Source organism: Coloeus monedula (genome assembly GCF_965178545.1).
Source record: "Coloeus monedula genome assembly, chromosome: 21".
In the NCBI taxonomy this organism is placed as follows: Eukaryota; Metazoa; Chordata; class Aves; order Passeriformes; family Corvidae; genus Coloeus; species Coloeus monedula.
This window is the reverse complement of record NC_138801.1, coordinates 836,896-864,339: the sequence shown is the minus strand read 5'-3', so window position 1 is coordinate 864,339 and position 27,444 is coordinate 836,896. Positions and strand designations below refer to the sequence as shown.

At 45.8% G+C, this 27,444-nt stretch overlaps 1 protein-coding gene across 6 annotated transcripts in view; it reads right to left on the bottom strand.

The window, feature by feature from the left end:
- Positions 1 to 747: 747 nt before the first annotated feature.
- MAPKAP1 (MAPK associated protein 1) overlaps positions 748 to 27,444 on the bottom strand; it is an 83,270-nt gene continuing 56,573 nt past the window's right edge. For 3 of the 6 annotated variants that reach the window (XM_082294958.1, XM_082294959.1, XM_082294963.1), the window contains 6 exons: positions 21,802 to 21,909; positions 16,928 to 17,068; positions 12,357 to 12,494; positions 3,112 to 3,209; positions 2,176 to 2,367; positions 1,283 to 1,347 (listed from right to left, as the gene is read on the bottom strand). In XM_082294958.1, the coding sequence (XP_082151084.1) occupies positions 2,182 to 2,367; positions 3,112 to 3,209; positions 12,357 to 12,494; positions 16,928 to 17,068; positions 21,802 to 21,909 (671 nt within the window). In that variant the 3' untranslated portion in view covers positions 1,283 to 1,347; positions 2,176 to 2,181. Of the gene's footprint in view, positions 1,348 to 2,175; positions 2,368 to 3,111; positions 3,210 to 12,356; positions 12,495 to 16,927; positions 17,069 to 21,801; positions 21,910 to 27,444 lie in introns of all 6 variants that reach the window. The other 3 variants (XM_082294960.1, XM_082294961.1, XM_082294962.1) reach the window with 3 other exon arrangements.

Sequence of the window (27,444 nt, the reverse complement as noted above, 5' to 3'; positions counted from 1 at the left end):
GGTGAGACACAGACCCTCCCTCTGCCCCAGGGGCTGCTCCCGCACGCTGTGTTAAGGCTCAGGAAGTTTTCTCTGTACAAAAGCAAAGTGGGAGGCTGGCAGAGGGTGGGCAGTGCCAGAGGGAGCTGCCCCCAGCCCTGTGGGGAACTGGGGCAGTTCTACAAAAGCGGGGTGTGTGTGCAGAGCTCCAGTGACCTGGAGATGGACGAAAGACACCTCTGGTGAATTCAACCAAAAACGCGGCTCTGGGTCCCAGCAATCCATTCCCGCGTTCCCTGATGTGTTAAGGATGGACAAGGCCAAGATAGTTACAAATCCCAGTACAAAGTAGTTCTTAATTTTTATTTTTAAAGAATAATATTGAGAGAAGGTGAAGGCATTTCTCAGTCCCCGGGTGCAAGGTGCCTCGGTGGACGTGCCACCCCCGGGGTGGCAGCAGCTGAGGGTCCCGGGCAGGAGGATGCTCCTCTCCACCACCAAGACGTGGATTTCCAACCACTGTGCTGCCTTCAGCAAGGAACTTCCAATAAAGCATTTGCAAAGCTGAAAAGCACAGTTAAATAAAAATATTTTTGAACAAAACAAACACAACAGACTCGACTGTCTCAGTGCTCCCTCGCTAAGCGCTCCCCTGCCATGGCTGCTGTTCCTGGCTCGTGGATGCCTCCTGCACTTCAGCAACAGAAGTGAAACCATCTGGGACTGCAGCCTCCCCCCAAAAGAACTGTGCATCATATGGACCTTGAAAAAGATTACATCTGTTTATTAATAGTAAAAATGGATACATTTGTCCTACATTTTGTTTTTAGAAATTTGATCATGTCACAAGCAATACCTGCGTGTACGTGGGTGGATTACAGATGTATATAATTTATTTTAACCAGGCTGTGAAATAATATGTAATCACATCTCTTCTTGTGATTGTACATAATACAGTAATTAAATGATGCCAGTCTACGTCATTCTCTTATTTCCAATCAAAGGAACCTGAAGCGTAACAGTCTTCTTTCCGGCTGATATGGCTCTTTATTTCTGTCACGGGGGAGACTTCCCATCACCAACGAGGGATAATCTTCCAGCCGTGAGAGACGGGATAATTCAGATTCCTTCCTGGCCGCTCCTGCCCCGGGCAGCAGGAGCTCCACAGTCCTGGCTCCCGCCTGGCCGGGCGGGGAGCGGCTCCTCTGAACGCGGCACACAGGCTCTCCTCGAGGCTCGGCCTCACTGCTGTCCCGACTTCTTCTCCTTCTGGAAGCTAAAGCTTGTTCTCCTGCTCAGTTTTCTTTGTTTCTGAGCAAAATAATCTGCTCTGGCTGTGCTTGCTCGCGACTCTAGAATATAGTTAACCTGCAAGACACGAGATGGTGTTTAATGTTACCGGAGCCTGGGTGGGACGGCCCGGGGTGGGCAGGGACCCCACTCCACCCTCTGAACTGGTCCCAGCAACCACCAGCATGATGATGGCAGAGAGCACCCAGAGTGCCAGGAGAGCCCTGGCCTGTCCTCCTGTGCCCCTCATCCTGCCTGGTCACCCAAACCTCTGGGGAAGGCAGAGAGCTGTGCAGACCCCCAGTGCTGGGATAATCCAGTAATGAACGTCAATAAAGGACCTTATCAGCCTCAGTAAAAAGAATTCTTCCATTATAATGTTTGCATACTCAGCTAATCTCAGAGTTTCCCTGTGTTTTGGCACATTTTACTTGATGAAAGCATTTTTAAATGATATTTAACAAGCCTGCTACTCCCTAAATTTATTATCTCCAATGCTTTGTGATAATCTCAGAGATAATTTTAATGGAAGGTTAATGCAAGAATCAAAAAGATAAAAATGCCCTTTGGTCTGCCATTAGCTGGTTAATATGCTGTGGCTTAAAACTTGCACAATTTTATGCACTGTAGAGTGTTTCACTTTCATTGCATATTACAGCTTTAGGCATAAAAATATAGGGAATTTTCATGGTCAATAAAGTCTCAGTCCTTCTCACTTGATCATCTAAAAAGCCTAATCTGAAAAGTCTGATTTTTCTGCGCTCCCTAATGCTGATGGAATTGAAAACAAACCAGTGACTTGTGCATGAAACCAGAGAACGTTCTATATAAACAAACCGCAACTTAGGAAAAAAGTACTGCTCAATATTATTTCTCTCTTGAATATTCATGGTATTGATACTAAACTTTTTTTTAGCCTTTGTTTATGATCAGTCTCAGATGTGTGGAGTCACCACCCCTGGAAGCGTTCAAAACCTGAGGAGATGTGGCACGGGCGTACTTGGGCAAAGGTTGGACTTGATGATCTTGGAGGTCTTTTCCAGCCTTGATGATTCTATGATTCCATGATTGTAAGTGTTTGGGACTGCAGTAGCTGATCTAAGATAAAGTGGGAACAGAAGAATTGGCCTAACAGCTCACAATAGAAACCCCCTCAAACATCCTGACCTTCTGTGTAATGAATAAAAGTTATTTTATCGCACGTCAGTTGTTTAACAATCCTCTAAACTCTGCACAGCCAATAAAAGCAAGCATAACAGATGGTTTGCCAAAATTACTGCTTTTGAATTTCGACTTGCTGCAAAAGATGAACTTGTGGAAAATTCCATTTAATCTTTCAAGAGTGTAACAAAAATTTGTTTCCCAAAGCAAGGGAGTATGTGTCTATACAGAGCCCCAAGGAAAGCAAACAGTCCTGAGAGAGGATCAGGGCAGAAAAGTCCCTGTGTGCTGTGTAGGGACACCTGAGGGTGGGGGCAGAGGTGTGAGGGGCAGCAGCACCCAACCCCTGCACAGCACGAGGCTGCTGACCACGTGTCCAGAGGTGGAAACTACCTGGACACAATAAAATCTGGTAGTTTCCTATAAAATTCCACAGAAAATGGTGTCTCTGTTAACTAGAAACAAGAACAAAAAGAAATGCTCCACACAGACAGACAGCGGCTGTGCGGCTGTTTGAAGGATGAATAAAACAACACACATGGAGCAGCTCATGGGTTAAACACACCCCAGTGGTCCCCAGGCACTGTACCCTTGTGTGTTTCCAGAGCCTCCTGAATACTCACATGTCTAACAAGTGGTAAAACACCAGGATTTTGGGTCACGTTAAAATTTAATACTCACCTTCAGTACAATTTCATTGACAGTAGCAGCATCTGATTCAAAGTAAAGGTGTTTGTAGTCATGATTGCTTAGATATGTAAGTTTAAATATTGCATGACCTGCAAAGATAAGAAAAAAACTGCTTAGAATATTCCTGTAAAGTTTGAGCAGAGCTTGTGTGCCTGACAGAAGAAAACCACAGATGGTGATCTCAGCGTACCATCAGCACGACAGAAGGAAGCAATGAAATGCTGACAGGCTTCTCATGTCATTTCAATTTAAGGCAAGTGGTGGCTTACAGGAGCAGCTGAACTCCAGTCAATAAAGTTCCTTTTCCCATCACATCCCCACTGCAGGAAACGCAAAAATCCATCAAATGGCTGGTTAGCTCTGCTCGGCCCACGACGGCGCTGCAGCTCAGCCACCGCGTCGGGGAACTGCTCACGGGGCGATCCCCGCGCGCAGAGGAGAAGTGTTGTATTGAAAAGAAAAGGGCAATTAATCCCAGAATCACCACTCCAAACCCTCATCCCAAAACACCACGTGAGCCCATCTGGCTGCTGATGGCGAAGGGGAACGTCACCGACTGCACGGCACCGAGGGTTGTGGCTTGGGGCTGGGATCGCCCTTCCCACCCGTGGGACAACTGAATTGAGCTCTAACTGTAACCTGCTGGCACCTCCCTGGTGCTCGGGCCTGTCCCAAACGGAGGCTCTCCGTGCTGGCCCCGTGGACACACGGTGCTGGAGCAGCTGCTCCGTGGCTGCCCTGGGACAACGGCCCCAGACTCCGACACGCGGTGCCGGGAGGGACGACTTAGACACAAAGGTCTAATGTGGAACACGTAGGAAGGCAAAATATCCTTCACTTGTATGGATGCTGATTGCTTCAAAATTAAAATTAAATGTATTCTACACATGATACTTTTCCAATGGTTTTCTAATTTATTCAGTTCAACAGTCAAAGTTAGCAATCTATAAAGCAACAGCCACATTACTGTAAATCCAGGTCTTTCCTGCTGGAGAGCTAATTGGAAATCTTATTTACATTATCTAATTCTCCAGATTTCCAAAAAGTGACTGATATACGTTCAGATTGGTGGCCAGGAAATTTGAGATGCAAGTATTTTATTGTGGCATGTTAATTAAACACCATTATGATGCACTAATCTGGAATATAAATTCTATATTGAAAAATTGGCTAATAATAATAATAAAAACCCAACCCTTTAAATCATTTGACAAATGATGCCTCAGTGGTACTAAAAATGCGGAATTCCAAGCTGGGAGCTCATCAGCATGTTAATGCATGCAGCTCTGCCTGGAACACAGCATCTTAATGATTCCAAAAGTGCCAGTGCACCACTCTGGTGGGGATGGGACACAGCACCGTGCTCCACCAGCTCCCACCATTTTCCTTGGACATTGAACATTCTAGACTGGTTATCAGAAATTAAACTGGCACAAAACAGGGTCAGAAGGACCCCAGAGAGCTGCTGTATTTCGGGTCTTGGAAGGTCATTCTGTAATTCTTGCTGTGGATCAAGACAAAACCTCTTCAGGTGCTCCCTGCTGCCCTGGGAGCCCAGCCTGGCCTCGTGCCCCCGTGACACCACGTGTCCCTTGGGCACTGTCCTGCCCAGGGCAGCGTTCCTGCTGCCAGGGGCACAGAGGCTGCTCCAGTCCTGCCTGCCTGGCAGGGCACTGGCCAAGCATGGCCCAGGCTCCTGCAGGGGCTCCCGGGAGCCACCGGGGACGCGGCGCCGATGCCGAGCCCGCGGCTGTGCAGGACCAGCCATGCAGAACACGCAGCCCCATCCTGCTGGGACTGGTGATTCAGTGGAAAGAAGCCAAGAAGACTTTTCCTTAGAAAGCCCCATTACAGCATCATGTTTATGGGCTCCAAGTCCACAACACACTACTTACAGCATGAAATATGAGTGCACTGAAATCCTAACTGGCACTTTGCTCTGCTACTCTTCTAGCCAGATGGAATTTATGAATTGTGAGATTGATTTCCATTTCCAAGAGTGCTTAAATATGTGATGTACCTCTTTCCAATAGAGCACCACCCCTGACAATTCTGAGATCAATAGGAGCTTCCATGGTTTGATGTTTCCGTATGAGAGGATCTGGTAACAAACAGCAGCAGCTCGAGTGGCTCCTACTGCACGTGACAGGAGATTTAAACCAAATGCAGATGCTGCACAAGCAGCTGTTACCATCACTCCACACCAACACTAGCTAGGTGTTTGCAGGGAACCTCAGTGCCCTGCAATCAGGATTAATCAGCTGCACAACAACAGAAAATCCATGTTATTCCCGACTACGTTTGTCCATTAAAACAGCTATGGAAAGCAAATGGAATGACAGGAACTCATCTGTTACCAACAGCTTTTGTCACAGGGCACGTGCAGCCCATGGCAAGCTCAGCACAGCTGAGGGGTCTTGTGCTGATGCCCCTGGTGCCCCTCGCCAGCCCCACCACAGCAGCCCCACTGCAGCAGCAGGAGAGCAACATCTCCCCACTGGTGCCCTTTGGCCTCGGCTCGGAATGCTGATAAATCTTCTCCAGCCCCAACACTAATGGGTTCCTGTGTGGTTACTCCTGGAGAGGAGCCTACAGCCGCTGCCGACGGAAGGGCAGGATGCTAATTCACTGGGAATTCACCAAGGAGAGCTCATTTACTCCTTCAGCACCACGTCTTACATTGAGCTCCTCACCCCATCTCCTGATTTTTAGCACCACTGCACTGCCAATGAGGCGAGGGAAGAGGCCCTGCAGTGCCACAGCTCTTGGGTCTCCTCACCCTTCTGAGGGCTGCTGAAACTCCTGGTGCAACCTCCACCCTGCACCTCAGCCCCCAAATTCTCCATGTCCCCAAGTTTACACATAGCAGTGAGGAATCCTATGGAATTACAGCTCCAGAATTACTGACCATAATGTGCTTACACGGGTAACAGTCAATCTTGTGCTAATTCCTGCAATCTTGGGAAAACATCCAAACCCTTGGTGGGCCCTACACTGCACCTGATACAGGTAAAAAAATAATCACTATAATCTAAGTAATAAGCTCTTTTTATCAAAGTCTAAACCCCACATTTTTTGCCTGGAAAACAAGGATATGAATTTGCACAAGAAAAGATAATTTTTTTACTGAATCTGCCAAAACTAGAAAGTTTTTCTTCTTTCCCTCCCACTTCCCAATTCAGCCCTTACCCAAATCCTCTGTCTGCCAACCCTGCTCTTTAAACAGAATGCAGGGAATTAAGTCACTAATTAGACAGAGGATTAAAAGAATATTCATTAATTGGACAAAGCAGAAAACAAACAAACACTGGGAAATGCAAATTTATGTTAATTTTTCAATATACCTTGATGATTGCTTTGTCATTACAGGGCCATAAGGCAGAAGTCAACAATTAAGAGTTATTAGTGGAATAAATAGCTGGAGAAGGACTCTCTGAAGAACAAAGCACTTATGGACATTGTTTGACATCACTGCTTCTCACTGCTTCAGAAGCTGTGACCTCAACAGGCTCAAACCCTGAAATCTCTTCTCATGGGCCCACAAAGGATGAAAAAGGATTGGAAACACACCAGCAAAAGGTAAGGAAGGAGGATAATAAAATACACACCAGCAATACCTTTGTAGAAAGACACATTTCCTTCAAACCCTGCATGAGATGGGGGAGCCTCCGCTCTCTGACCACTGCTGCATTTCACCCAAAAGCACTGGGGAGGGGCTCAGCTGTCTGAAATCTACTTGTGATACCTCAGAAATGATGCTGTGACCCTGGAGAAGGGCCTGAAGGGCCTATAAAGCTGCAAGAGTTGCATCACCACCAAAAACACCCAACACCCTTCCTGACACCCTCTGGTAACGAAGAAACTTCGTAGCGGACGGCACAAGTTGCACCATGGCCGCAGTTGGATTGTCCAGATACGGCCCCGGGCTTGGCTAGGGACAGACAGAATGGGGATGTGGACCTGCGTGTACAGCTGGGGTTAATCCCATTTTATGCCAGTGATATTTATCCCAGAGGTGCATAGTTTAGAGGCAGCGAGGGCAGTCAGTTCTGGATGAAATCCTCACCCCACTGATAGCAGTGGAGTCACTGATGGGTTCGGGCTGCCCACCACGAACCCAGGGTGGATCTCCTCAAACCAGGGCAGTACTTAGGTGGGAACAAACGATAAGACTGTTATGGAAAAAAAAACCAGCTGTGGTCTGGCTGGCTTGCCCCGTTGTCTCAGGCAGCAGCAATTAAAGTGCAGCACACACCCACTTTTGTGTCAAATTGTGGTAACTATTCACACATCTGGATTTTTTTCCCCCCAAAGCCTTTTGTTTCCTCTTCAAATTATTATCAAAGGCAGAATACTAATGAAGATTTTCGCAAAAATGCTGAAAATTGAGGTGCAACTCGGGGTTGCCCAAAACCTCTTCACCAACAACCTTGTTTGGGAAAAAGATAAATAAATCAAAATGCAGTGTTTCCACATGGCAATCGGCTCCTCCACTGCGTCTGCACCTCATCAATCACACATTGTCTGCCGGAGAGGCGAGCCTTGTAAATGTCACATCCACTCAGGCCCGAGGAGAGGCGAATCAAAATGCAGCGAGGAGTTTTAATTGGATAGTGTAATTAAACTAAAAAACCCCAGCAGAATAGCTTTGACAGGATAGATGAAGACCCCTTTTAATAGGGCTACAAAACAGATTTGTTAAAAGGATGAGGCAATGCGCGCTCCTGATTGCGCTCAGGAGAACTTTTATGGAGAGGCTGTTCAAGGGGGATGCAGTTAATCAGCGCAGCCCCGGCTGCGGCAGGAGCCGCTCCAGCGACGCCGTCCCCGACCCGCTCCTGTCCCTCCGCAGACCCCTCCCTGCCAGGCCCTTCTCTGGTGGGACACATCCTGCTGAGTGCTGCCCCAGCCTGGCACAGCCCGAGCCCACCAGGGCACACGGAGCCGTCGGCACAGCCACGGCCATCTGCGCCCGCTGCCGTCCCCAGGCACCCCCTGCCTGCACAGCGTGGCCACGGGCGGCCTCATCCCTTCTGTTCCACACTTGGACATTCCTTCCTCTCCATCCTGAAGTTTGGGAACGTTTTCTCTGCTTGAACCTGTTTTTTACCTTTTGATCAGAACCTGTGATTAGTCTCCTATTGAGTAGGAATTTTACTGTGTTACTTCGCGCTCCGCTGTGGGAGCAGCGATATCAGGAACCAGCACGTGATGTTTTGTGCACCATTTGCAGAGCACACACCACCTCTGCTCTGGCCCCACTGCAGGCTCTGAGCGAACCTGCAATGGCTCTATTTAAACTCCCAGAGCAGCAGGAACCCAACACCTTCCCAACATTTTCTGGGTATTTTCAGCCCTTCCACAACCCAACAACAAATTCGTTAAATCAGTATTACCCAATGTGCATAATCGGGAGGAACTGGACACTGAATTAAAACATCAAATACCTTTAGCTTTAAATGAAAACTACATAAAGGGGGTTCAGGCATCACTCTGGCTATCACTTACAGCCAGGGTGAATACTGCTGGAAAAGCTATTTTCGTGCAGATGTGGAATTCAATGGGAAAGACTGACTCGTGTAGCAACATCAATCAAAACGTCGGCTCGGCTGGCAGCTCTCGACAGTAAGGCAGGTTCAAAGGTCACGGGATAAAGAAAAAGCCAAGCTCTGGTTCAGCTCTAATATCTCCTCGCTGGAAGTCTTACCGAGGTACCTGCCCCCCTTCTGTACTCGCAGCTTTCATTAATCTTCTTGCCATCTTTTTTAACTAGTCATGCAGAACCGCTCGATAGCGAGACATATAATGGGGAGGCCCTGTGCCTATTACCAGGTTAACACTCTGTTAAGCCCCAGTGCAACAATGGAATCAGAATTTAAAGGAAATCTTCAGCTGCAGGGTGCAAAGCGGGCAATTAAATTACAAACTGAAGTTACCCATGTACTCTGTGACCTACGGAACACCTTTGTTTAGACTTACCTTCATACTGAGGGTATTTTGACATAGCAACTGAGATGTCTCTGCTTTATGGAAACAAAAAACAGGCAGATAAGGGATCACAGAGAATGCTGCTTCAGTGTTTCAAGTAAATTATCAAATAAATCCAATTTCTGCAGCTCATGTAAAAGCACAGATGCCTGGGAGAACCTCAGGGCAGGTGCCCGGCCCATCAGGTGTGGTGGCCCCGTGGGGCTGCCCTGGGCTCAGCCAGTGCCCGGCAGCCCTGGGCATCCGCCACGGCCACTCGGGCCACAGAGCACTGCACATGGGCAGCGGGCAGTGATACTGAAGTTTCTCCCCTGTCCAAGTAATGTAAGAGACATTACCAGAATCAGATTTCCTTTAAATTACACTATTGCAAAGGGATATAATTGTATTAAACATATTATGTTGCTTCCTTAAGACTTTATATTATGTACACTTAATTGAGATACAAAGCTCTTTTCAGCTATAAAAATGACAACTACTTTATTAAGGCTTAAATCTTATTTCTCCATGATAGGATGCTTCCTTTCAAGACTCAAAACATTCAGAATCTCTCCTGATAATCAGGCTGAACCTGATTTAAAGAAGATGTTCGTGCCCGGTGTTGTCAGTTTCTAATGTCATCGGAGCAAGCCAGCAGGGCCATTACCTCTTCCCTCAGTCTAAATCCAGGGAGTCTGATTTAATTTACAAATAAAACTTCAAATTCTGACCCAGGGCTACTACAAGGGCAAACAAAAATCATCAGCCGTCCCTGCCTACAATCCCCCCACTAATGGCAAATGAGATGCCAGAGCTTTCTGTTTTCATTTTCTGTCCTCACTGCAGGCAGCTCCGAGTTCTGTGAACTCACAGCACAGGAAAACTCAGCCTGTCCAGAACAGCTCTGAGCTGTCCATCAATATTCCCACCACGTCAGCTCTGAAGCTGTTGAATCCTTTCACACCCACACAAGTGCCACTAAAGCTTCGTTGCACGACCCAGTTCAGAGAGACCTAAGGAACATGTGCACGAGACTCCACTGCACCCTCACGCTGCTCCCAGCACGCAACCTCTATCCCCAATGCCCCTGGCCCTTACTAAAAAGTAGGGTCACATTTGGAGGCTGGTGCAAACCCTTCACCTCTTCAGAACTACAAGAGCCCAGCCCAGCAAAGCAGAGCTCAGCTGGGTTCCAACCCCACTGCGGTGCCTGGGGAGGGAAGGCAGCCCCAAACCCAGAGCCCGGCGCAACGGGACAAGCACAGCACTTCTGAAAGAGCAGATGGAGCATGTTTGTGTTACAAGAGATAAAAACATGAAAACAAAATATATTGCAGAACTCAAAGACCTTATCTGTACTCAGCCTTTCTTTGCAATAATTCATTCAAGAAAGATCCGGGAATAATTTTTGATGTAAACTCTGCTACAAACATACATCACTGTGCTGATAAAAATCACAGACAAAACTTGTGAAATACAGTGAGTTTCATTCCTTTATGCTGCTAAAATAACTTTTTTCCATTTAAAATTCAAGAGATACTGATCTGCTGTTCAGTTCCCCAAAATGCATCATTCTGAGATGTCACACTAAAAGTCTTTTCTGCTGGCCTAAAATAATGACTTTTGGAACATCTTTAGTGAGTTGGGAAAAGGTCAGCAGTTTCAGAAGGAAGTATTTTCTCCTTCTGGAACTGTGCTAAGCCATTATTTAGTAGGAGAAGTTAAAGATGTTCACATGACAATGAGCAAATAAACCCCTCAGTGCTGTAATGGTTGCCTTGGTCGCAACCTATCAGTGTCCTCTCCAAAGCCACCGTGACTCTTCACTCAGTGGTCCCCATGTGCAGGTACTGCCCTCCTGCACCTGGGCTCTCTCTGGGGGTTGAAATTCCTGGGTTGGCAGGATTTGGGTACAAACACAATTTCCCACAGCAGCAGGTGCTGCCTCTGGGGCTGGAGAGCCCCATCCTGGCAGGACGGGGTCTGAGGTGTCCAGGGATTGTGCCCTGGTGTGTTGACAGCAGTGGAAACCTCAGATTTCAATCTGACTCTTCAAATACAGCCTCATTTTGTGGGCACCATTTTATCCCCTCAAATGTTTGCATTTGCAGTGAAATGTGGCCGCAGTGCAGAGGTATGACAGGGTTTACCAGCACAAACTGCCCCCGGCACTGTACACGAAATCCTCACGAGTTTCAGACTACCAGGTCACTGGGGAAGCTTCTCCTTGGGGTCATGCCTACCCAAGGACCATGAAATCTTGATGGAGAGACAGAAGACAATGACTAGACGAAGAACATGGAGTAGGAAGGGGTAATGAAGGGGAGAAAGATATAGTTCAATAATTGCTGATAAAATCTGTGGCAGCCATAAATTTACTCTTCCAAGAGAATTCAACAGATCATTACCTCTGTAAATATGTATCACATAATTCTCCCTCTCTGTCACCTTGCAGATAAGTACTTAATACCAGCATCTCACTACCCTGCAGAGGCACAAGTGCAGTAAAATCCATCTGAGCTTTTGAACTGCAGTCACTTTTTGATAGTAGACAGTTCCATTTTGGCCCCACTGGGAGCCATTGCCCAATTTCCCCAGGGCCCATCCTACGCTTTTTAAAACAAATTTTCCAGATAGAAACTCTCATTACTCTACTGACACAACAAGCAGAAGCTCTTCCTTTTTATTGCACTCTACAGAGCCAGCTCTGACCTCTGGGTGATGACTGAGCTGGGATGTCCAGCCTGTCCCCAAACCTGGCTGTCACCGCCGTCCTGGCCCGGCCACCACTATGGAACAGAATGCCCAGAGTGGCACCTTCCATCCCAGTGACCCTGCAGCCATGGCTGAGGCAAATTCAGACTGAGCTGACACTTACTGTATGTCTGAGATCCTCAGTTGCACCAAAGATATTTAAAACAAGTCTGAAAGCTAAAAAGTTGAAAAAATTGCAATTATGTTGAATCATGGATTTGCTGGCTCTGCTGCAGGGCTGGAGACAGCTGGGCAGAGCCAGTGTTCCCTTGGTGTGACAGTGGGCAAGAAACACTGAGTGATGCCATTAGCTGAGAGCAGCATCAAAGGACACTCGTAAAATGTGTCTGTTTATGCTGTGTTCTCTATAACAGAATTGAGTCAGATTAAAAACATCCTGTAATGAATAAAATACACCTATAGAAAGAAAAGGACATGGTAGCAATAATTCTTTGGACATCGAGCACATCCAGGGAGGCAGAGAAGAGAGAACATAAATAAAAAGGACTACTCACTTGGGCTTTTTTCTTCCGCAAGGTCACAGGCACAGAGGAGTTCAGAATCGATTGAAATGGGTTTCTGCTTAATCCAAAACTTAGTGCTGGCCTTCTGATTAGTAACAGGGTCTATCTCTACCTTGTCTCCAGAAATACCTGAGATGAGAAAGAATAGAGAGCCACAACAGTGATCTGTTTAACCGATTTCATATCAGCCGTTTGACACACTTTATAAATCTTAAATGGGCTGAAGGTATATTGCCCTTCTGGGCTTTCTGAAAGCATGGCAGCTTTTGAAACCAGAAGCAAATGGTTATCAAACTGCATTGATAATCTGCATTTTATTCTCCCACATAAGCATACCAAAAGAAAGAAATATCACAGAAAAAATTATTCTAAATGCATACAGAGCTCTTCTGGAAGCAGCAGCTACACGAGCTGCGAGATTTATAGGAGATAGTGCTGGTTCTGCAGTCACCACTGCTCTGTGTAATAGACACTATCACCACCAGCCCCACTCCATCTGCTGTACAGCACACATAGAATCACAGAATAACAGAACCAGAGGCTCAGAATATGCTGAGTTGGAAGGGACCCATCAGGATCATTGAGTCCAGCTCCTGGCCCTGCACAGGACATCCCAAGAATCCCCCCTGTGCCTGAAAGCCTCTTGAACTCAGGCAGACTTGATGCTGTGCTCACTTCCCAGGGGAGCCTGTTCCAGAGCCCAGCCCCGCTCTGGGTGAAAACCCTCTTCCTGATATCCAACCTAAATGTCCCCTGACAGCTTCAGCCGCTTCCTTGGGTCCTGCCACTGGTCACAAGAGCAGAGATTGGTACCTGCCCCTCTGCTTCCCCTCGTGAGGATGCTGAAGTTCACAATGAGGTCTGACCCCAGTCTTCTCTTCTCCAAACAAAGTGCCCTCATCTGCTCCTCGTAAGACTTCCCCTCCAGACCCTTCCCCATCCTCGTGGCCTCCTTTTGATGCTCTCTAATGGCTTAATGTCTTTTTTATGTTGTGGTGCCAAAAACTGCACACAGTACTCAAGGTGAGGCCACACCAGTGGCAGAGGGCAAGAAGCATCCTGCTGGAACCAGTTCAGCAGCTGTTGACGCAGCTGAACAAACTTCCCAGGCAGCTTTTAACATCTAGGTGTGCAGAGCCTTAAAAACAGTGATGTGTCTTCAGCCATGAGTTACAGGGTGAAGCTCATGAGATATCGACAAAATGTCTGAATTTGCAAACCACATCCTTGGCAACTCCAAAGCCAAGGAGGCAGGAGCTTAGGGGGGTCTGCCTGCAGCCCCTGCCCCAAGCCCAGGTCAGCCTTGCCCACCCTGCGGGTTATGGGAACACCCCGTTAACCCAACAATGCGCTCTGCCATTACACATACGTCACATCAGAGAGATCACATTGCAATTAAGCATTGTATCAAGATACCAATTAACATCCAGGCTGCTGGAACTCACTAATTTGAGTAGGATGAGGCTGTATCTGGAGCCCATTTTGGTTTGTGATTTAATTTTGGACAGATTATGTAAAATCGGTGTTGGTATTTCACTGTAATGGTTCTTTATTCCAAATGATATTTGCTGTAGTTTAAGGAAAATATGGAAGCTGATGATACAAAGTCTTATTTTCTCACTAAAAAAAAGTCAAAGGAAGTTCTAAAAATAAAAGTGCAAATTCTTTGTGTGCGAGGGCTGTTCCCCATCCCTTCCTCTAAGAGCATCACCCCTAAAAATATCCTCAAGAAAATTTCAGTATTTGGTCCTGCAACTTCAGAATTCACAGTCAGTCAATACTGTTAATGCACCTTGTTAATTTGATAGGATTTGTCAGGTAACTCCACTGGAAAATTATATAAAACTGTTCCAGATGAACAGATGATAGTGACATGAATTAAAGTGATAGAACAATAGTGGAATATAAACCAGAAATGACACCCAAAGTGGCTGTTGATTTATTGCCATCCTGAGTTTGGTTCTGGGCTTCCATGTATATTAGTGCTACAAATCTGGGTCCATTTAGCAGCGAGATGCTCATACATACATCACCAGCTCCTGCTCCAAGCCAAGGTCACTCCCCATTGCATCAATCTTCTCAGCAGAGGCTACTTCACCATTTTGTAACCATCTCAGATGGAACAGACTTCCTCCTCTTTCATCTTTTTTTTATCATGTAAAATACACTTTAACTTCTATTATTTTTATCTGCAAATTGTTGCTGTATACTTCATCCATTATTTCTGTATCTCGACATCGCTGGCTCAAGCTAACCCACATCCAGAGAGCACATTGACAAAGAATGTTGTCTTTTTTGTGTTATTGTTCTCACAATCTGGATGTGTTGAAACCTAAAATCAAAACAGTATTGTGTCTGTGGCTTCTGCAGTCTCTGTCTCGCAGCACAAATCACTCATACTCAAAACCTAAGTAAAAATGCTGCTTCTACTATTTTTTAAATTCATTCATTTTGTCAAAAGAAATGCCAGTCCAGTAACACTGTTCTGTTCTTGCTCCCTTTGTTGGGGTCTGCAATTGCCCCCCCCTTCTGAAATACTTGCCAGCAGTTGTTTTCCCAGACAATATGCTCCTGTTAGTTTTGCTAATGTAATACACAAGTAAATGTGTCTTATTCCTCCACAACACGATAGAGCCTTTGTAAAACTGCTCAGAGTGCTGCTGTGTGTGCATTACCCTGCAATATGGGCTGAAACACAAACCCCAGACCTTAAACTGCCACCTTAAATGCAATAACCCCATCACTCAGAGGGCTGGGCATTCCTCCCATGGCCATCCACATTTCACCTTTTACTACAGAGCTATGTACAATGCACAGACAATCAAATTTACTCCCGTATTTTTCATAAACCTTGTCTCAAATTCAATGATCAGGCCTCAAAGCAGCTAAAACATTTCAAAAAGTGCAATCTGCTCCTGCACAGCCACCGACACCATTGATCTGCCAACAAGGAGCAAAGCAATGGCACGGGATTCTTGGGGTCCTCGAGAAACACTTGCTTTGCTGTGGCTGCTACACAGAACTGATGGCACAAAAAGGCTGCACAGAAAAGTCTTTGCAACTGGTGATCATCAAACTGCTGGAGAACAGCTCCCAGACCAGTTACTATGACTGAAGACAAAAAACTAGCCCCTGTTTTTTCCATTTCAGGGAGGAAGAAGCAGTCTGTCACTCACAGGTAACATGTAACACTCATAGCCCAAACCCAAACAGCCCCTCAGCCCTTTTTTTACCAGTGCTGCTCCTTTGATATCTTTAAAAAATTCAGGAAAAAACCCAGCAACTTTGACTTTATCGAAGATTTTGATTTTCTACAATTGCTCATGGTTTGAACACCCTACTGAGGTTTTCTTTGATTTTTAAAAAATAATTAGATTATAAAACCCCATTGTCAGCACACTGCCATCAAAATCACGCAAGTTCACAGATTGTTATAAAAGGGAAATTTTATGGTCCTTACAGCACTGGGCAGGGTCAGCTCCTCCACTGCTGCACAAGTTAAGCCATTTGTTTCATTTAACAGCTCTTCTCCCTTAACCATTTATCTTTAGTGATCTGTCATGACCTTTTCAAGCTCTCATTTCTGACACTTCCCAGATACAGTGAGTCAAACTTCACTGGAAGCAAACTATCACACCCCGAGAGTTTGCTCAAACACAGCGAACATGCCCAGCACTGCCCTGCTCCTGCACCAGCAGATAAATCCTGCCTTAACTAGACAGCTCAAAATAAACCAAAAAAGCCTCTTCCGTGAGAATTTTACAGACATGTATCCTTACATGTGCTTCAGGATGGAAGAATGAAGAGACTGTAGTGACAATAATACAGGAGTTGGTACAGTTTAACAATTCTACTGAATTCTACAGAATAAATGTATTTTGCAAACATTATGGCACTTAATATCTTACTGCTGAATCATTTCTTTATGGAAGTATTTGCAGGAATGTCACAGGTCACCTACCAATGCATCATTAATCAAATTTTCACAATTTAAACACAAAGATAAAAAGCCATTCAATCATTTTAAAACAGTAATGGGGCTTTTATAATTCAGGATTCTGTCAGCCCTTGGCCTTCGGGTTTTCAAAAGCATTCAGTGAGCCAATAAGGACAATATAAAACCTTTAGAGAATGCTCGTTTATTTTGTTCCACCTCAAATTTCCACTAGGTCGTTAAAAATCTTTCAGTCTCAGAAAAGGAAAAATCCAGCAATTCCCAATTTTGCAAAGCCTCATTTAAAAATAACAAAACAGTTGGCAAGAAGCTTTCCATTAGGAAGCCTAGACTGAAAAAAAGAGACGAGGTCATTAAATAATGGCCTTCGTTCAGCGGCAACATGTGCAACTGATTGGGGATAATAAAAATACTGAAGTATTTTCAACGGAAAGCAATACTTTTAACTGCTGAAATGCCAGTAACACTTTCAAATGCTCCACGAGAAAATGGACCAAGGTGAAAATGATTGCTTCAGAATGGCCTGAGATGGCCAGGCAGCTGTTAGTGACAGCCAAAGGTCTGAGCTGCTCCTTTCTGCTCCGTGCCACGGCACGGATTGATTTACCTAACTGCACATCCGTGGTGAACCGCAGCCGGTGGATCATGCTGACTTTGAAGGACTTGTAATGGTGGCTGCTGAGCATGTCCTGGACTGTGGCAATATCGATCTGGGGATCCTCCTCCGAGACCTCTTCTCCTCTTGAACCTGCAAAACAAGGCCAGAGTCCTGAAGGAGAGGTTTGGCACAGGGCACACACTCAGCCGGCGCGGCAGTACCGCCATGGGGAGCTGGCTGAGGAACCTAAACGCTCAGGGAGTGTCTCTGGGAGGAGGAAATTCCATCCTCCACCCCAGGTCAGTCACTAAGGCACTGAGGCCACGATGACAGACCTTTGTGGCCGCAGGAAGAGCAGCACGCCATCCCAGTGGCCGGTTCCTGGGCGGCACGAGGGAGCCCTGGACCGCAGGTATCCCAGGGGCTGAGTGGGGGGACCCTGCCAGGCACCCACCGCCTGTCACCCAGGAAGGAGCCCAGGGAGGGGGCCAGAGTTGCCCAGATGTCCACCCAGAGGTGGGCCCAGAGGTGTCTGTCCCCAGAGGTGCCACCCTCGATGCCAGCACCAGCAGAGATCTCCCGTGTGCTGGCAGCACCCTGGGCACATTGATGTGAAGCTGCACTTTATTTACTGATTAGTATTCTCATTACCACTGCAGGTACTGCCTTTATAAAAGGCAACAACTCATTAAGCCAAAACGCCAATTACTGAAAAAATATAACACACTTTAAAGATTTTTTACATTTTATGACGTTGGATTAACACCAATTTCAACATTACTATAATGTGATATATAATTGCACAGAGTAATTTCGATGCCAGCTGCTAATAAAGCACCTCAGCTTGAAATGATCATTCAGATGCTGGTAGATAAAGTGGCATAAATATGTTTGAAACCTGATTTAGCTTCTTACAGGAGATCCTGAGGAATGACACATTTTGTTTAATATCTTGGCTAATGTAGTCCTAAAAGCTGAACCAACTGCCAGTTCAGAGAACTAAATTTGCTGCAGGAGATTAATGAAAACTTTATATTTTGCTGAAATTTTAATAATGGGAAGATGAGATGATGGAGTTTTAGTACAGATCTTAAAGCTCCAGCAAAGCAGTTACCAACTTGCTAGATTTTTCAGTATTAATTTTGCTTGAGACATGTACTGTTGGAGTGGCCTCAACACTACACCACCGTGAGCATCTGCTGTTAAATGAGTCTAAAACCACATGGAGAGCATAAAGCAGGAGATTCCCATGTCACAGGCTTTCACCACAGCTTTCCCAATGCTGCCCTCCCCACGCACCACAGACCTTCCTTTGGGGAAGGGGGACACCAAAGGGTTAAGCTACAAATGGGGCTGTGCCATTCGACTTGAAAGGATTCCAAAAATCAAATTAAACAGTCTCCATGTGAATTTATGCAGAGCCATCTTAACACTGCAACCACTCCATGCTCCAGAATGACAAGATAAATTGTAATGGCTCCTTCCGAGACATTACAATGCATTTTGTCACAGACCCCTGTGTTAATGTCTCTATACTATGGATTATCATAATGTATCATGTCAAACCCTCATGCTGCACTACTCCAAAGATACACTGAGATATGTCAAACTTTTTGGTGCACTTAGAAGCATCTTGAGAGACTGTGGTGCGGCGGTGCCTGGAAGGGAAGCAGGAGGATGGCAGTGGCACTGCTGCCCTGCTGCTGAGAGCCAGCCAGGGCCCTCCTCCATGCTGGAAACCAGTGGGATGTCCCCACAACCCTGTCCCCAAAGTGTGTGGTCACAATGGCACCCTGTGCTGGGACAGGAGCCGTGACACAGCAGAACTGACCCCTCCAGTGGACCTTGGGCTGCCCACACAGCCCCCAGGACAGGCCTGAATCCCTGTGAAGCAGAGTGAGATCGGTCACTCGGGCCAACCTCCTCACTGAAAATCCTGATTTTCAAATGAGACCAACAGCAATGGAACAACAGCACCAGATCCATGAGCTGGAAACAAGGCAGAAGCTAAACCAGGAGCCTCCTCTGACAGGGACCCCTGCCAGCAGCGGGGGACAGATAAAAATGACACATTAGGAATACCACAATACTGAAATGTCATATGCAGCCTATTCAAGAGCAAGTGAACCTGCATTTCCTCGATAAAACAACAAAATACAAAGTTAACTGCACTGCAAAAATGTCCCTTATTACTTTAATGTACTAGAATATTGCTTAATGAAAGTTCTTAATTGCAATACAATTAATTACATACACAGAGTCCCCAATTACATTTTCCAATAAGACATTGGCTTTGCTATAGGTCTAAAGGCACTAAACCAATTTTAATATATTAAGACCAATTTCCCTTGAATACTAATTACTATCTAATGATAAAATGAGAAAGAGGAACTTTCCAGAAATAAGATGGCAAGAATAAAACTAAATTAGCCATGAACGGCTTGCTACCACACATAAAGGCATTCCACATTACAAAGTGCAGCTTTCAGTTTAAAGATAAATCTTTGTGCAAGTTAAAAGTTCTGCACACTGGAAGCAGTTTATTAGCTTGAATGCTATTAGTAAATGCTGGATGGAAAGGGGATTTCTCCATACATATTTCTTAATAATGGAAAGTTTTTGTTTCATTTAATACTCTGAAATATAAACTTTCTCTTTGCCCAAAGGAATGTGGCTGCTCTTCTCCCAGCAGATGCTTGGCATCATCCAGATATATATTTATAAATCACTATGAGACTATGAAGAGCACATTTACAAGTAATAGCTGTTACAACAGAGTTTTTTCTGACTGGCATATCAAAGCTAAAAGTATTTCAAATCAAGACAGAATGCACAAAGTGAGTATTTCAGTTTGATGATAGGATTGACAAGCCATTATTTTATTAATAGTGCAAAACTGTCAATATTTCTATTCTAATGTCATGCCAAAAGATAGCTCCTAAGCACCCCAAAATCCACTTCCTGACCGTGCAAGGGGCAGCCAGGCTCTGCACAAGGCAGGAATTGTGGCTGATCTCACAAACTGTACTGTCCTGGAGCCCCTCTGTGAGGAGGGCCAACACACGGCCCCGAGCAGGGACAGTGCAGGATCACCCTGCCATGGGAATCCCCCCCGAGCAGGGCTCCAGATCGTGCTCCTAGATGGGCACCATTGCTGTGCTAAATGAGGGCAGCAGTGCTCCCCATTTAGGGGAATTTGGACCTGGTGGCCTCAGGGATCCATCCCACACCTCTCCAGTGCTCTGTGGAGGAGCAGGGCTTGCTTTGGTGTGCCCTGGCGGGGAGGGAAGGGGAGCAGTGAAGCACAAGGACTTCAGGAGAAGGGAAAAGTGTCCCCACAACACTGTGACTGACATTTACTTTGAGCCAAGGCTCCTGAGGCTCTCCTGGAGCTGAGCTGACTGACTGCCTCCTGATACACCACTTAGAAACTTCCAACAGATTTACTCTTTAAGTAATGGTGCAACCTGAACCCAGGCACCCACAAGAGCAAAGACCTGCAGGATATACAGCTACAGGCCACAGCCTGGATTCCTCCACAGATGATGAAAATACATTAAAAATGCAGTATCTGCAGTATTCTTTTAATTACAGAGCCCAGGTTAAAAAAAACGTTATTTTAAATCACAAGCAAAACCCATGGAAGTATGACTAGTGTGCATCATTTCATAGATTAAAAATCGATACAAAAGTAATAGGTGGGATGCAGACGTCGAGGAATTCTGGCTTGTGGAAGAGCACAACTCGATTAGTGAGGTCAGAATTGCTCCATTTCCTCAGCACAGCCCCCCTGCTCCCTCTGGCCAAGGTCTCTCCTACAGATTCTCAGAACCATTTTATGAAGAAATGAACCGGGAGCACCAGGAATATTTTGGGAGCGAGTCCCACCCTAAGGAGAGCAGCAGCCCAAGCTGTGAGTGTTAATCTCAGCCCCAGCAGCACTGGGAGCTCCTGGTGCTGTGTCTCACTTCTGCTATTCCCTGAACAGAGGAGAGGCTGGAGCCAGGAATGATTTGGGGATGCTCTGCTGCCACTCTGGGATAAGGTACAGTTGCTATGGCCAAAAAGCATCAACTGAAAGGTTTAACCTTTGCACAGAAAGAAAAAACTCTTCCACTACCTGAAGCAGGCTCTTACTATGGCTGTGTGCAGCGTTCTTGGCTGAGACCAGGACTGACCGGTTTTACTCATTAGTACAATCAACATTTTTACACAAAATGGAATGAAAGAACACCAAAACTGAGAGTGTGGCTGTTGTAAAGAATGAAGAATGGACCAAAATGCCATGGGGAACAAACACAAATCAGTGTTGTATGTCTTTTTTTAAAATTTCATATTGTTTCATGTGAAGAAATAAATCAGGAAATAAATATTAGGATCACTAAAACAGTAATAGAATAAAAATATTTGAGCAGAGCTGGAGAGAAGATTATTTGTCTGGCACTTCAAAAATCATCAAACTGCTTTAGTTATTTCTGCATGGCTAATTACTTTAAATTGTATTAGAAAACCCCAGTGCCTCTGACAGCCACATTGACATGGCACAACACCCTGCAGACCAACCCCTTGACTCACTGAGCAATGTCTGCAACACAGACAGGTTCATATTTCGTGTTTTTCAGGGTTGGTCTTAACTTTACAGAGCAGAGTTTAACAGCAAAAGATTAATCATGAAGTGATAAACAGGATGCAGACTATTTACTAAAGGTATGAAATCCATCATTTCCCTCTGGAATATTGTTTTGGCACCAGGGAGAAGTGCCTCGGGACAGAGAGTCTCGTCAAAATGTACTTGCCCAGACAGTACAGCTTGTGTTCCAAAATACATAACTTATGTGAGTTTAAGCAGTTTACAAGAGCAAAAGTGAAAAGGGGAAACATACTGTTCTCCCGGACAAGGCAGAATTCCAAAGTGCTCTGGCTCTCCAAGGTACAGTCTAAATCTACTGGGACATTAGGTTCACTCTGCTTCTCCAGCCGATACTGAGGACCTGAAACATAAAGTAACTTGTAAAATCATCTGTTTTCTAACAAAGTGATGGCTTAGCACGTTCAACTAACACGAGGTTACTTGCAGCCCAGGAGCACAGCAGGTGGGTGTCGATGTCTCAAAGCCCTTTACCAAAGGGAAGGGCCCTGTCAGAAGCTGGAGGATGGTGTGGAAGGAAACAAAACATTCCCGTTGTCTTCAGCTGTCCCCGGTGTGACCTGACAAACCCCTGTCCAACACTCCCACGTTGTTCCTACACCAGATGAGCCTGTACCAAACCCCCTGCCCATGCTACAGGGCAGGAGTATGGCCTGGTGTGGGAAATGCCTGCTCAGACCTTGGTGTACACCCAGGGGGGATTTTCTGGGCATCTTTCCAGAGTGGAGAAGCCCCCTGTGTTTGCTCCTTGCTGCCTATTCCTCTCACTTGCACAGAGCACTGGGAAATACCTGGGAAGGAAATCAGCCCTTCCTTATGAACTGCATTTTGTGGTGAAACCCACACGTGCAGCTGGGCAGGGCTCAGCTGCTCTCACGTGCCAGCAGTGACCGGCGCTGCTTCCCCGGCTGGGCTGGGACCATGTGCCACGGGGGCCTGGCATCAGCCACAGCTCCAGGCTGCATGGAGCAGGCAGGTCACTGAGAGGTGGATTTTAGCTTTCTCCAGAGTTCTGTGCACTATTACCACTGAGCTGCATCACGCAGAGGGACGGATACTGCTGCTTTGAATGAATTATTTTCACATTTTAACAGTAGATCTTGAAGGTTCAGGTGCCAACTTCTTTCCTCCCCAGCCAAATCCCCGAAGTAAGGACAATACCACTTAAAAAGGTGTTTTACAACTACAGAAAATGTATCAAAAATTGTTTTTACAAAACCAGGCCATTAAAACAAAAATCTTTTCGTTGAATGGATCTTTAAACTACATGCCTTAACTGGAACAAAACCAGGACACACTGATCCAATTCCAGGTGAAGCCCCACGAGCCAGCTGTAGCCCTGCTGTCCTGACAGTGGTCAGGAGAGGCCCTGGCTGGGTGGGGGGATCCCAAGTGCACCAAGCTCCAGGCGGGATCCCGACGAAGAAAAGCCCCTTCCAAGGGCAGGAGCTGGTGGGGGCCAGTGCCCTCCTGTCCTTGCTCCACCCTGCAGCAGCACACTGACTCCACTCCTGCTCACACTTGAGAGCTGAAGTGCACACCAAGTTCTCAGCTGTGTATTTTCCATATAATCCAGTAAAATAACCTAAACAGACACCCAAAAAATCTTAAGTGATTCAAACCTTTAACCAGGTCTCAAAGTAACAAAAAACCTGGAACTGAAATAACGAAATCTATTCCCTCTTCACCAGTACTTAAAAGATTTCTGACTGTTTGCTGACTTTGAATTAAGAGCATATATGATGAAATATTTAAAATATATTAAAAAATTAAGTCTTTCAGCCTCCGATGGCACGCCTAAGGAATGGAATTTGTTAGCCAATTAATTTTAAATTTACTACAGCAGAATTTCAATTACAGCTTCTCATTCCATCTCCCCAAAGCCACGTGAAGCACTCCCTGCTTGGCCCAGGCGCATTCCCTTCCCGAGTGGAGCATTACAGACACCTCATATTCCCAGTGCCACTCAGAGCAGATACAGTACCAGGCTTTTTGCAGGACACAGGAGGAGCCCCAGCAGCTCCCACCCTGCCCAGTGATGGCACGTGGAGCTGCCAAAGCATCTGCAGCGCAAACTGCGCTCGAAAAGCGGCAGAGACGTCTCAGTGCAGCACAAAGAAAGGCAAACAGATCCAGCACCATCACTGCTCCTCTCCCGGCTACTGGAAATGTGATTAACAATTTAAATTTAAAATAAATTAAATAAACAGAGGCCTGCTTGTTAGGCAGAAGCAAAATATACTGAATTGAAACAAATCTCAAAGCAGTAAATAAATTTGGATTTAAAATCTGGTGTAGGTTTAAGAACAGGCCAGTGACAGCAAAACCCAATGGCTTTGTTCATCCCAAGCACCTCCCAGAGATTCCCAATCTGCATCCAAGGGAACTGCTGGCTCCCATCTGAACATCTGCGGTGTTGGTACCCGGTCCCAAACCCCTGCTCAATGGGGGCAAACCCTGACATGATGAAAGGTTAAATGCAGGCAGGGCTCACCGTCCCTCCGTGTGGATCCGATTCCACCAGCTGGATCCACCCCAAAACCAGCATCAGCCATATCAGAAACAGCCCCCATGCAGCTGAACCCTGTGGAGAGCCATCAGGGATCACACCCCTCAACACACCCTCCAGTGGCAAAGGATCGTTTTTATCTGGAGCAGCTTGAGAATTCCATGATCAGGTAAATTGTTTTACCCAGTTTGTGTCAAGCCTGTATTAACTCTGCTAATAAAGCAGGGAAATAAAGCTCCAGAGCAGGAACCAGGTCAAGCTGCCCTACGGATAACTCCTTAAAAACAGAAAATACAGAGAAATTAATAAAAAAGTGTAAATGGATTTTTAGAGAGTATCTACTCTTCAATTATGCTTTAAATATCTGTCCACATTTACACGACCTCTGCTTCCCAACAGATGAAGAACGTTAGGCTGAGTCTGTGGAGGAGTTTTACTACCAGGCTTCTCTCACAAGTTCAAATGATGTCACTGTAGTAGGATTATTGGATAATTTAATGGTCTCCTAATGGAATCCTGCGCTGTGAATTTCAACAAAATTTCAAGTGGCAATACCAAAGATGGATTTTATAGATTTCTGTAATCTCATGCAAATGTTCAGTGTAAAAGAAACCTTCAAAATCCTGGCATGGACTGTCCTGGCCAGTGCCCCAAGCCAAGCTCTCCTGCTGATGGCAGCTCCCAGGGCTCCACACCCCTCCTGTGGGTGATCCTCCATCACACACATCCCTTCCATCTAAATCCCTGCTGAACCACTCTCACCATGGATTCTGCCCACAAATACCCACTTGGCTATTTCAAGACACCCCTTTAGAGACAGGAATGTTCATCAGGAATTAAATACAAGGCAGCAGACCCCAAGACCCACAGCTTCCCCATGAGCACACAAAGGTGCCTGGGAAGAATCCCACCCTGTAATCAAATTAAGCGTCCCCCTTGCAGAGGGAATCGGCCACCCGCATACCAACAAACCAATTCTGTTGCCATTTAAGCTGCAAAGCTTTCAGAAAGGGCTTTTGAAAGCATGACCCATCAGTTCTAATTTTTAAAACTTATCCTTTCAGTCAAGACTAGAAAAAGGCCCATTCCAACTTTTATCTCCACTACAAAGTGCTGTTATCTTGGGCTGTTGTCAGGAGCTCTCTCTCTCTTTCTGCTGACAAGCAGAGACTAGAGAGATAAGATTGGGAACGAATCTCACTTCTCTGAGTAAATAAATAATCAATACTCATCTAAATGTAAATGAGAAAGTATCCCCCTCTGATAACAGGGCTCTTATCAAACAGCCAATTTTCTGCAGACATTTGGCCTCAACCAAATCACCATCATTCAGCCCCAGCCTAATGGCTAAAAATCGTAACTAAATTGAACCGATCACCAGAGATCAACTAAGTTCAGCCATGGCTACTATGGGTTCAAATGTTTGGAATGCAATTTTTCCCCCATTAACTTTCAATAGCAATGAAGAATGCCACGGTCAGGGGTGAATCTGCACAATAAACAATACTAACACTGCAACAGGGAACCAGGCTTTAAACAAAACCCCCACCAAACCCCTCTCCATCTCCAAACTAGTTACTAGGGTGAAATAAGGATTATAGAAAGAATATTTAATGTTTGTGGACTTGTCAAGCCTAAACTAAAAAGACCAGTATCAACAAAAAACCCCAAATGGTTGAAAACTAAGCCTATATTTTACAGAATTAGTGTCTGCAACAAAACACATCCCTACCCCTGTGTATCCCTCTCTTCACGTTCAAGAGCTCCCATAATTCTCGCCAACACCCCAGTTTCACCTGTGCTTTCTGTCAGTTGTTTCTGCTCCCTTTACAGTCCATGCTTTTGTCCAAACCACTTTTGAATTTCCCATTTCCATGACATTTACCTCCTGAATTTATTACGCTGTGTGAGGAAAACAATTCCTTTTGTTCCAATGAGCCATTGCCACCCCAGTGTTTGGGGCAAGCAGCTCCTGTCTCTGAACTACCAGGATAAACCCTTCCCAACTCCCTGTCCCCACCACCCGCACTTCACAGACACCTCTTGTACCCAGTTGTGCCTTTTCCACACTAGAAAAGCCCTACCCTCCTCAGCATCTGCTCCTCTTTTCACGTGCCTGATCCATTTCCACACTCATCCCTTTCTGCATCTCTTCATTTCTCTTTTTTGAGACAAAATATAGCAATTAAGATGTGGGTATGTAGGGATTGATGGACCCAATTCCTGTTGTTCCATTTGTCTTTCTGCCTGCTCCTACAAGGAGCTGAAGTGTTCAGAGGACTACCCGTGATGACGCCGGATACTTTTCCTGACTGATGGAAGGTAATTAGAGCCCATCATTGTACACATATAGTTACAGTTGCTTTTCACCATGTATATTATTTTGTACTCATTGACACTGAATTCCCTCTCTCATTTTATTGTCCTGTCACTCAGCACTGTGGATACCTCTGCAGTGCTTCACAGACAGCTTTTATTTGCACTATTCTTACCTCTTTTGTATCAACAGCACATTTTGTCACATCAGCATTCACATCCTTTCCATGCCCCACATTAACGAACAATGCAGGTTCCACCAGTTCCACTGGAGCTCCACCAGTAACCTAGTTACTAATCACTGAGGGCCATTATTCCTATTCTTTGTTTCCTGTCTTTTAATCAATTATTAATCCATGTGAGGATCCTCCTTCTCATCCTGTGACAGCTTAATTGCTTTATGAGCCTTTGTCAAATCTTTTTTGGAAATCTAAGCATGCCATGGAAAACCCACCATCCCATTCAGATGGTCTCTGGCTCCCTCACAGCCTGCTCACAGTGCTGGAGCACAGCCTGCTCTGCCACAGCCATGCCTGTGTTTGCCCCTGTGAGTTCCATTTGCTCACGTCATCCATTAATTCTGCTCCTTGCTAGGGGTTCCCATTCCAGTCTCACCGTTTGCTGGTGAGAAAGCCCAGGCAAACCGGTCTGTCCTTGAACTCCTTCCACAAACCCCTGCCACCACCCACAGCCGAGAGCAGCGGGTGCCAGCAACACATCAAACATCGGGTCATGGTGCAGCATCTCCACTCCTGACCTCCAGCACACCTCAGGCTCTGCTGCTGCTCACAGGGCTTTGCAAGAACCACGGAATCACAGAACGGTTCGGGGCAGAAAGGAACCTTAAAGCTCGTCCCTTCCCCTGCCACGGCAGGAACACCTTCCACTGTCCCAGGTTGCTCCTGTTCAACCTTGGACACTTCCAGGGGTGGGGCAGCCACAGCTGCTCTAGGCAAAGGAAATAACAAAGGAAAAGAAAAATAACACAGAAAATAAGAAAGAAAAAATCAGAAATGTGGACAGTTAGGCAGCCCCAGCCAAACAGCCACGGTG